Below are 12,306 nucleotides of genomic sequence, written 5' to 3'. Positions count from 1 at the left end.
AAACGTCTTCGTGGGAAATCCCGAAAATCATTCCCACAAAAAACGCTTGCCGCTATATTGCGGTAGACTATAATCTTTCTGCTAAATAACAAGATTGTTCAAAACATAGCAATCCTTCATAATTATTCTAAAGCACGATAGAAAACAACTGCACTCGGAGTAAAATAATTCGTTTGTTGTGATTAAATACAAAAATGCACTACTTTCTTCACGATACATTGATAATGGTAAAATTACAATAAAATTCCTGTACCGATACATGCGTTTATTTTTAGACCATTTTGTGTGGTTCTACCTTATCTTATCTGAATGAAAATTATATTGATAGCAAGGCGAGAATTGGACGATAAATAGGTATTATTTGTCGGGATATAAAACAGCAGGTAGTGAAACATATTCTGCCCACAAGGTAACACGTGATGTGTGGCCAACTATTGCCAATGACACGCAGAGGAGTCGGAACTCACCTCACCGCAGAAATATCATACCATATGAAGGCAAATAGGTGAAGACATTGAGTTATAAGTATGTTAATTATATAAAATAGAGTAGGTAGCCCACACAGGCGGAGGTTTCACCTCGTTCCATTTGGATCAGCGGAGGTACGAGTAGGTATGTGGTGCAGATAGGGGAACAGTTTACGTGTTTTTTTTTTTAAATATTTAATTGTTATCAAGTTTTCAACTCCATTTTAATTTTAAATTTTTTTAAATTCAAATATTCAATAATAAATTATTAAATGTATTAAAAATACTGAATGCTGTAGAAATGAGATCCCTGAGGCGTATGTGTGATAAAACCATGCATGATCGTGTGAGAAATGATGAGATCCGCAAATAGTGCAAGGCTGATGTAAGCGTAAGGAGTAAGATTAAGAAAGGGACGGTTTATACGGTTTGGGCATGTAGAGAAAATGTGCGAAGAAAGGAGTGTAAGGATAATATATGACGCAAATGCGAATGGTAGCAGAAGTCGGGGATGCCTGAGGAAGACATGGCACGGTCAAGTGAATCACATACTTGAGTCGGTCCATATCAAGAGTCCACGGAAAGTATGTACGAGACGATACATGAATGTGAATAAGGCAAGGAGTGTGTGCCAAGACCGAGTTGTTTGGCGGTCCGTCCGTTCTGCCTATCCCTGTGGGAAACGGTGTGGTGGTTAGTTAGTCAAAACAATGTATATATAAATAGAAAGGTGACGTTTTCTTTAATTTTTTGGCAAAACCTATTCTTGCTTAAAACACATTTTCTCGATAAAAGTTACTACGTAGTTATTTTTTAACATTAACTTTCCCTCAGAGCCTTAGTCAAAACCTATCCTTGCTTAAAACACATTTTCTCGATAAAAGTTACTACGTAGTTATTTTTTAACATTAACTTTCCCTCAGAGCCTTAGTCAAAACCTATCCTTGCTTAAAACACATTTTCTCGATAAAAGTTACTACGTAGTTATTTTTTAACATTAACTTTCCCTCAGAGCCTTAGTCAACTTTGGGGATGCTTTACGGAGGATCTTTTTATCAAGGAGTAAACATGAGACTTATGACGTAGGAGGGAGGAAACACAGAGATCGGCAAATCTTTACAAAACCAGCTGTTGAACTCACGAACGAGTCGTATAAGTCGACCCGTTATCATGTAACAAATTTCAACCTTGTACAGATGTTGGGCGCGCATTTATATGTTCCGTTACTATGTATCAATGCCGGAACGATCAATGACGATTGTTCCTCGGAGTATCTTTAATTGAAATATTGGTAGAACAAGGAAACGAAGATGTTGCAGTTACGCAAACAAACGGCAGTAAGGCGTTTCGATATAGGATTACGTCAAATTCAGACGATTGTTTTAGGTCTACTAAATTGCTGGGATAGTATATGGATACAACCTCCACCAAAGTGGAGTCACTTTTTTATCTTACAATTTCAACTAATTATAATACGTCTATAGGTTTAGAACGGTTATATCATTTCACCCGTCCAATGAATATTTATTTAGGTATTGCAGTTTGTGCATAAAATATGATTCATTGATTTCAGTTCTACCAATCATCGATCATTTAAAAAAATTATTACGGAAACAAATAAAATTCATGACATGTAATAATTTACTGACAATTAGTTGGAATGATATCATTCCAGGAAGGATGAAAACATTTTCAATACAAAAAAAACTCATAACTCATAAATTTATTACATACTTTTTATAATTCCAGCTAACTAACCCGTTGGGCGCATTTTGCATCCGTGTTCTAAAATTAATTTTTAAACACCCTAATATAATAGAACTTCAATCTTCTGGCGATTATTAATGTATTTTTAAATGTCAGTATGTTAGTTATAAATAAGTAAATATATATATGTTATAGACCTTGGTCGTAAGTCACTAGACATAAGTTTTAGATGTAAGACACAAGTTATTATGAATCCTAGTTATAAGCCAATGTAATAAATATATTTGTACAGTGCTCTTGTGGTGATTTTCCACTAAAATGGCGCTATATAAATTAGCCAAATATTATTATTAAAATAATACATTTGGATTCAATAAATATGAATACTTGAATATCAATGGCCCTTGAGGCTAGTTATCAAATTCATTTACAAGTAGTACTAATTCCAAGAATCAATCTAAGATCTAATTTTAATTTGAATTTGAATCGGCTCTCCAAGGTAACTAACTGGAAATCGAAAAATATCCATTATAAGGTATTAAGAAATGAACGGATGAGCGTTGTCTTCAATTTATTTTTTGCAATTAATCTGAAACCTTGATTTTATAACGCTTTGCAACAACTAATGTGGAAAAAGATAAATATGACGATATGCATTGAAAATGTATTGAAATATTTACAGTTGATTTTAGAAATGTGTTGAAATATTTACAGTTGATTTTAGAAATGTATTGAAATATTTACAGTTGATTTTAAAAATGTATTGAAATATTTACAGTTGATTTTAGAAATACAATATTCTTTCACCATAAGTATTAATATATAAATTCCAGCAGTAATTGTTGAATGAAATACTAGTATTTATTGAAGTATTTGGCGGTTGAAAATAAGCAGACGTAGCACAGTGGTTCCGTGCACCTGACCGGCAATCAGAAGGTACGGGTTTAATTCCCGTCGGCGGCATTTATTTTTTCCCGGAAGATTTTTTCAATTTATATTGGTGTTTCAGGCTGTTAAATTTAAATTTAATAGAGTACCACCAATATTACATTGAGTTTCATTGGAGTAAATATCACGTGATAAGTGAATCTTTTATCAGCTTGATAAATATAATACTATGTAGTAGTAAAAGCAGTGGTTTTAATCCCAAGACATTTCATCTTTACTACGCACATATTATTATTATCTATGATCCTCAGGTGTGCTTTCAAAACCGGTGTCATCTCAGGATTCTGTGCGAGTGATAATAAATTGGCAAACGTTAAACTTGGTATCAATCGTAAAGATCAGGTAGAATTCTCAGAAGGCAGAAGCTGGGTAAAGGTGTATTTTATATTAGAACTAGCTGACGGGTACCCGGCGTTGCTCAGGGTTGCGAATGGCTTGGAGTAAAGTTTTGAGGTTGTGAATTCTAGTGTGTACCTGAAAACTAGGTTCATTTTTAAGGTGGAAATAATATTATTTAAAAAAATTTAAAAGTTAATTTTTAAGATATTTTTTCACTTAATCGTGCCACGCCCCCCTTGACTTCTTCTCCCATTCATATACATTCTCTTTATACACCATTTTTCGTTGATCATATAAGCCAAATTTTACCACATATAAGTATTTGTTTTACTTGATCGAGCCACGCTTCTTCGGGTGTCCGAGATTTCATCTACCATTCACTTCCACGTCATGCATTCCCCGTATATACCTTTCTTCGTTCATCACATACGCCATATTTTACCAAAGTCAATAGGGCACATAAATACGGACACCGCATTTTATTTATACAGATATATATCATATTTACAATATCGTACGAAAATAGTATGTACAGATTCCCACAATAATGTCCATAACAATACACATCTATATACATATGTATGAACCCATTGTTAATGGTAGGTAAAGTGCTAACAGTTGAAAGATTCAAATCATTGTTCCCATAATAATGTATTCTTTTGTAAGCAGTAATTGAACACAATAGTTATTAATAATTATTATTACAGAATTAAACCATTTATCACCACCGTGGTTTTAAAACACATGCTTATTGAAGGTATATTTAGAAATGACTCATACAGGTAAACATTTATCTACTCGCTGGCGTCATAAAATAATTTATCTTCATGCATTATAATATTTTCTCTTTATTTCCTGACAAGTATTTATTAGCTGTTACATGTATGTGAATGAGTTGTGTTCCTGCTGTTGTGGGAAATATAATAAATAAATAATTATAAATATAAAGGGGTATGGAAAGGGGTAATAATTATAAAGGGGTATGGATTTGGAACAGGCATTTGATGCAACGGAGCAATTTCAATCTTACAGCAATAAGATGCAATTGCGTCGCTACTCAAATTTCACGGCCATGGGGACCAGCACAGTGAAATCGATAACTTTACAATATCGAATCAATAGGCGTGACTACCGATAATTTTGTACCGATTTCTCGAGCACGGTCGCAATATCGATATAAATCTATGGATCGTTTATACGTTTTCTTTCAGTTCTAATAGCTTAGTTAGTTCATCCCCACTAAGCCAGTTAATTTGAATAACGAACGACATTATCCAAAAAGTCGTGCATATTGACAGCTTATACGACAACTTGGAGGACGCGCTAAAAGTAGCGGCTATCAACCGACTGTCGGAATCAAATTCTGACCGTTCTCGGTAAATAACACAACTGACCATAGATAACGTATTTCGTGATTTAGTGAGAATAATATTTTCCTCATTCTTTAGCTGCCCAATTCTTTCTTCACTTCCTAGAAAAGAAAATCACAAAAAACTACGTGTAAGTTTATTTAATTTTTAATCCCACCGTAACTAAAACGTTTATTAAAGAAGTTTCCTATAAGCGCAACGATGTGCCTATGTACAGTACACACGTACGTTTTTTAAATAGGATCAATAATAGTCTCTAAAAATTAAGGAGGGCCACAGCTCGCTTGCTCGTGCTCCGAGAACTCCAGTTTACGTAGGTTTCTAATCGAATTAAAAATGAAGTACAAATATTTGTACTGAAAGAGAGAAGGTTGATTTTAAATGTAATACACCCTTTGTTTAAAAATAATCATGCTTTCGGTCAGTTAAGCATGCACCATCTAAACTTGCAGGTACAATCATAAATCTAACAGATAAAGTGTGACCTATCGCATGCGAAGCAACGTGTCAGGCGGTCAGTGGAGCAATAATTATTGATTTCATTTCCGGGTTCGAATCGAAGACTAGACAACTGCAATATCAAATGTTGAGGAGATAACGATAAAACAACAGTTTGAACCGTAGATAATAAAATCAAATGAGATAGGTTAAAAAACATTATATTGACTGAACATTGTGAAGTCCCAATTTAACTCGACCGTTTTGCATTTTGTCTGTCTGTGAATTTGTTTGTACGTTCCGTTTCCGTTTCAAGATGGCGGCCGTTTTAATGTAACATAAAAAGATCATCTTTTCAAATGTGAAATCGGCGTATTTATTTGTTCTTATTCGCATTTTTTTTTTCAATATACTTACGTACGTTTATTTAAAAAATATTTATTTTTTATAATATTTATATTTAAAATATTATAAAAATATTCATATTATATTTTCAATATACGTACGTACGTTTATTTAAAAAATAGCATAAATCCTCATTTGAAATAAAAAAGTAACATGGTTGATAATTAATTAGGTAGGTATTTAAGTACCTACTTACAATCTTATGACTTCGGAGGAAATTGTGATTTTGATTTATTCTAATTTTTTGGAGACGAGGTCTACTTTCACAGAACTACTAATTAATATGAAACGGTGGAAACAAATGTGTTGCCTAACATCGTTTACGGTAGTACCGCGAATCGCATTTAAGCACATCGTCGTCCAGCCCTTGTTTTTACCTACAAACCAAGCGCGTAATTTTCTTTGGTAATCTGCGAAGTTTGGTGGTAGTTCGGCGACAGTCGGCCCGCTTCTATGCCATATCTGCCTTTGGTTCTACTATCTATCGGTTGAACGGTTCAGTGACCACCTGCTCAATGCTCCGTATACTAGGGCAAGGATGTCGGTTGTTACATGGTCGGTTGAGCAAAAAACCCAATTCGACCTGACGACACTCAAGATTTAGTGACATCTCTGAGAGCACAGTTCAGACTCAAAAAGCATGAAAGAAATCAAAATAATACCTACGCTGTATAATAATAATAATGAAAATTATTTTTATTTTAATCGGGTCCACGTGCAAGGGTTGTGTGCAATGCACAATAACACACAATAAAATATATTTTTTTATAAATACGAAAGCAAAGAAATAAATGAACGCTAAAAAAATTGCGACATTTATTGGAGCATTATTTTGGGAGGGAAGATTGCATTGGGAGTTGGTCGATTTATGCCCCATTGTAGCATAAAAACAATTTACTCTACCTGATGTACACTTTTAGCTGGCGGTGCAAGACTCCGATAACCGAAATAATATTGTCTGTATGCGTTGTTCCATTGAACTCTTATGGCATTTCATTGTGCTTGCGTATAGTGGATCCACAGGTCTCCCGTGTAGTGTAGTGTATAGGTTTGTGTGTTTATGTTTATGCGTTGAATAGCATTCTATCCATAGGGTTGGCACAACCTCATCGTTTGGTTGAGATCCGCGGTGATGACATCGCCCAGGTATTTCACCTCGAATACAACTTTCAGTGTATTGTTTTTCAGTTGTATTGAAGGCATGACGGAATAGATTAAATTTTTTCAATAATGGTGTTTTCTGTGCTATTTCTCATCGGCACTACAATATTTGGCTATACCTGTTCCTCAAATATAAGTAGATATAATTCTTCCAAATACTCACTTGGAAAGCCCGGCTATGGTATGGTGAACATATTTTCACTGACGGTTTGTTAAACAAAAATGATGGTTCTACAAGAGAGTTTAATGTAATAATTTCCAGTGCAAAACAACGAGTCTAGACGGACGGGTGCAGCTAAATGATGCTTTTTGATCTTTCTGACGCCTTCTTACTGATCGAAGTGACTTATGAGGACAGTGATTTAGATATGGGTGAACTTTTATTTGGATTCTTCGAAATAATGGTGATTATTATAAGACTAATTTTCTTTAATTAACTTTCTTTTATATGGTCATTAAAAATATATGGACGATTATTCCCGCAAACTAGCAGTTAGTTTGTATTATTTATGTAGTGAAGTAGAATTTAATTTATGATAAAGTGTTTAGGGACCATATTTTTGATAACATATTTAAGTATTTGATGTTCTACATCCATAAATGAGGGTGTATGATGATCGAGGAATTCGACGTCAAGTTATAGATGACACCATAAAAAGGGTTACGATATTTTCTTTCAGATCTTTTATACTTCAGATTTTAAGTAATAAACCATTGGTGATTTCCTCGATTTGAACATGAGCTACTGTTAGACATGGTTCGTTAAAACAATGATTGAATCGCCGGAAGTTGCCGAATCCGCGAAACAAAATCCGGAAAGGGGACAGATTAACTGATAGAAATGACTGATTAACATCGACGATTTTAAAATGAACTGTAATCAGATGAAATGCAAGTAGACTTTCTAAATAAGTAACAACAGGAAGCAATTATAATAGGAATAGGACGTAACATTTAAAGTGGATGAGAGATAAATCTAAAACAAATGAGTTTAGCGAACTAACTTTCATCACACGAAACGATGAAGCTCTTGGAATATGGTTTAATAGGAACATTCTCAAAATGCCCTACAATACTGATTAATGTAGAAGTTATTGGTCAAATTCCCAAAAACTAAGCAATTATCAATAATATAAAAGGAAGAATGCGAACTAAAATAGCTTAGTCACAACATTAAAAGGAACATAAAAAATTCCTAACCCAACCCAACTTAACCCGTATAATATTAGTGTAACACCAGTGAACATCATCAAAGATGATTAAGGTCTCGAGTAAAATTATTTTCTTCAGGGCATAATGTAAAAAAAAAACAAAGTTTATGTTTGATTAGTATTTTTTATGTGAAACTGCAGAAGAGTTCCAACTCTTGGAGCCAGTGCGAACATAGTAAGACAGTTGTAAGGCAGTTGTGTGACTGGAACGAGCGCAATGATCTTCTGAGATGTTTTGGGCTCCAGTGTGCAGGATGAGCTGAGCACTGCCCCCATGACAGTCAGCCTCCCATTTAAGAGAGGGCACCCGATATTAATAATTTGAGATGCAGTCACCCTGTATAATACTAACGTCCTGGCAGCCATGAAGAAGTCTATCGAGAATTCTCTTATTTCATATAATTAAGCTAATTGAATAATTACAGTTCCAAACTTACCAACGTCAAAGAAGGGCGTTCCGATGTGCGCATGCCCAGTTGTGCGTTGAACGCCTTGGACACGTATTATAGCATACTATTCTGTAGTCAGTTTATGTTCCTAATTGCAAACCACTTTACGGATTGTACATTAGGCTACAATAGATCTCCCTTCGCAGACGAATACGACACAAGTACGACTCACGTAAATTTCGCTACAAAAAAATATCCAAGTGGTATTTTCATTATTAGGTATAACCTTTTCTTCATCCATAAAAATGTATAAATGCATAACTTTCTATTGTGTTTAGAAAAGTTGAGGTGAGAAAACCAAAAACTTTCCGACGAATCTCTGGCGTCTTGAAATTTGGTCAGTTTCTTCAGTTTTACACTAGCTCTTCGTATTTACGTAAAATTAGACATATTTACTATATGCTACTTTACAACTACTACATAACAGAACAACTCCATTTCAGCAAGAACTCTAAAACGGCGAGTATTATGAAATAAGTGCAGTTTTACGAAAATAATTTCTAGGTTAATGCATTTTTTAAAGAGATTTAGAAAGTAATTTTAACTGTCAAAAAAATGCGACCAGGCCTCATAGAATTATTTATAAATATTATATTGTTACAAATTGTTGACTTATTATTAATAAACACAAATTACGAATTATTTCCAAGTGCCTAAGAATCATACTACTACGATTCATCGACACATTATTCAATTAAAATTTTATAATTATTTTTATTGAAATATGTAATTCCATCAACATTTCACAACAGTCATGTCCAGTAAATCAGTTGGGATTTTATTGAAATGGGTAAGTATGCGTAAGTACATTCCATCAACATTGCAAGGCAGTCATGTCCAGTATATTAGTTGGGATTTTATTGAAATGGGTAAGTATGCCTTAGTATATTTCATCAACATTGCAAAACAGTCATGTCCAGTATATTAGTTGGGATTTTATTGAAATGGGTAAGTATCCGTAAGTACATTCCATCAACATTGCAAGGCAGTCATGTCTAATATAATAGTTTGAATTATAAAATGACAATTTATTTTTGAACAGATTATCGGATAACTACAATTTATAAACTCTTGAAGCATGAAATGCATCATTGCTCGAAGAGTGAGTCATAAACCTGTCAAAAGAAGAAAAAAGTTTTCATGATGTCAGAAATAAGAATAGACATTGTGAAACAACCAATGAAAGTTGATAAGATCATCCATGACTGCAAAAACAATTGAATAAACAATAAGGAAAACACAAAAGCATATTTATATACACTTATCTTAAATATGTAAATAAATAAAACATTTATATACACATATATAATACATGTAAATAAATAAACAATTTTTCTTCATTGGCTTTTATTTATTCATAAAATAACATGTTTTAAACCATATTAATGTTTTCTTGTCTCATCCACGACAGTTATAGTATAGATATTTTAAATATCCATATCTCCAGATGAAATTAACGTTGCAAGCTGAAAATAGTTGTGATGACCTTGATCTTTTACATTGGAAAGTGATGACACTTGAACCCAACGTTCTAGAGATTTTTCTGCGAGAAAAGAAAAACCCTTTTTTCTACTTTATTTTTAAGATAAACATTATATATACATAATAAAATGTTAACAACTCCTCGTTTAGTGATTTTAAAAACAATTAATTTATAAATATTACAGTCATGAAATGTTTATTGTAAATGAACTTTAATAATACAACCTCTTTTAACATAATGATTTGTAAAAATCAAAATAAATAATAGTAACAAATGGCAGCACTATGATGAATAAAATTACTAATATTTCAATAATATATATTACGTCGAGTGTCTTTTAACGGCTTAGCCTATTTCAGTGAATCGCTCGCCATACATTCGCATTGGTAGTGTATGGCGAAAGATATGCTGAAATAAACCAAGCCATGGTGCGTATAGCGTGATGTGTCGTCTACTGAAGCCTGTGCTATCACAAGCCACGAGAATATAGCGTGATCTTTACCAAGCTATATTTTCGTGGCTTGGCCTATTTCAGTATATCGCTCGCCATACATTCCCATTGGTAGTGCATGGCGAGCGATATACTGAAATAGGCTAAGCCATGTTGCGTAATGTGTCGCCTGCCTGATTGTCATCAATAATATATTTAGCACATGTGCATTGCAGATCAAATAAAATTACTTACGCACACCGGGATTTGAACCTGCAGCCTCCGGCTCGCTAGCCGAGAGTCTTACCACTCGACCACGGTGGCCATCTTTAAACAACTTTCCGTGACACATCCCCAACATTGCGAAATAATACTTAAAACCTATATTGTACCAACAAACTTTTTACATAAAATTAAAAAATAAATTAAATAAGAAACATGACATGAAAGTGAACGATAAAAAATGGGAGACGGAAGGCACGATCAAGTGAATCAAATACCTGTGTCGGGTCATTTCAAGGGCCAGAAAAACAGAAGATTATGTATGAGACGATGTATGAAGAACAGAGTGTATGCCAAGACAGAGTTGTGTGGCGGTCCATCCTCCCTGACTACTCACGAGGAAAACTGCATTGGTTCGATATTTATGCCTACCTGCATCCATTCCGTTGAAATCAAATGGTAATATCAGAAAGTGCTGACACTCGAAAAACTTGTGCCAGATGTTACAAGGATGCAGAAGAATCGAAACTCTCGATACCGGATCAAAAAACCCCTTACATTTTAACATATATCCTCTCTGCCTACTCATTTCGAACACTCCTTGAAGGTACGCATGTAAACACGCCCGATTATAGGTGTTTATTGCCTATCTACATTTACCTTGGTGAAATAGGTATTATGCGATAGTATTTTTGTCTACGCATTCGCTACGAAACAGTTAGGATTATCGATTTCCCCAGTGTTTTCTTCATTTTTTCAAGAGATATGTACAATTTACATACACTCACTTACATATTGGTTCTATCTGTGTGTTGACCGCAATTAATCCTCCGCACAAAAATGGAATAGTAATTTACTATGTATTAACTGACTCCAAAATCATAACATAATTATCAAGCTGATTCATGAACATTTATCACATTTTTATATTAGGTTCTGGTCTTACCTGCATTTGATTTAATCTGCTCATCTTGAAATAATGTTGACAACACTTATTTTAAACAATGTTTTTATTCGATAATAAAAGAACAACACAACACTACAATGTCAAACTAATAACCAAAAAGACTTGATAACGCACAAACACAAATATTAATCCATATAAAACATCGCTTTACTATTATTTAATAAAGTTTCAATTTTGAGGTTAAGTCTATAAAGAAAAAATCCCAACTGTTTTTTCGTTCGAATATTTACCGACGTCAGACTGTCAAAATTCAAGTTAGGAGCGAACACTCGTTAGAACACCGCGGGAATGTTCGTAAAATACACGAATTTTAAATAAATATAAGATCGTTCATTTATGTTCCTAAATTAAAGTTTTATGGTTGATTTATAATAATTAGGTACCGTTCTATAATGTACGCCGTCGTCAGATTCGCAGCCTTAACTAACGGCTCGCTGCTTTTTGTTTAGCGCGCTGTTCTAACCAGACTTAGGAACAAAAGCAAGGTCACGCAAATTATGCGGCTTAGTGAAAAAGTGTTTTCATTTAAGTGTGCTTTCATTGTGTTTGCGAGCAATTTTTACTCGGGTGTATCGTGACTCGATACTGAGGTTTTCTATCGGGTGCCGGTGTGTTCGATGTTTTATATACATATTATTATACCGATCAAACATTGCAGCTGATTCACCGAAACCACAGGCACTGGCGGGAAAAGGACGAATTCATCTTT

At 34.0% G+C, this 12,306-nt stretch overlaps 1 protein-coding gene across 1 annotated transcript in view; it reads right to left on the bottom strand.

The window, feature by feature from the left end:
• Positions 1-12,003, bottom strand: part of LOC149416910 (uncharacterized) — a 256,816-nt gene extending 244,813 nt beyond the window's left edge. The window contains exon 1 of the mRNA XM_089641045.1: positions 11,577-12,003. Coding sequence (XP_089497171.1) covers positions 11,577-11,600 — 24 coding nt within the window. The 5' untranslated portion in view covers positions 11,601-12,003. The remainder of the gene's footprint in view (positions 1-11,576) is intronic.
• Positions 12,004-12,306: the final 303 nt, after the last annotated feature.

This window comes from Hesperophylax consimilis, chromosome 16 (assembly GCF_061612785.1).
Source record: "Hesperophylax consimilis isolate HC1 chromosome 16, BYU_Hcon_1.0, whole genome shotgun sequence".
NCBI lineage: Eukaryota > Metazoa > Arthropoda > Insecta > Trichoptera > Limnephilidae > Hesperophylax > Hesperophylax consimilis.
The sequence above is the reverse complement of the archived record's forward strand: the minus strand, read 5'-3'. Positions and strand labels throughout refer to the sequence as shown.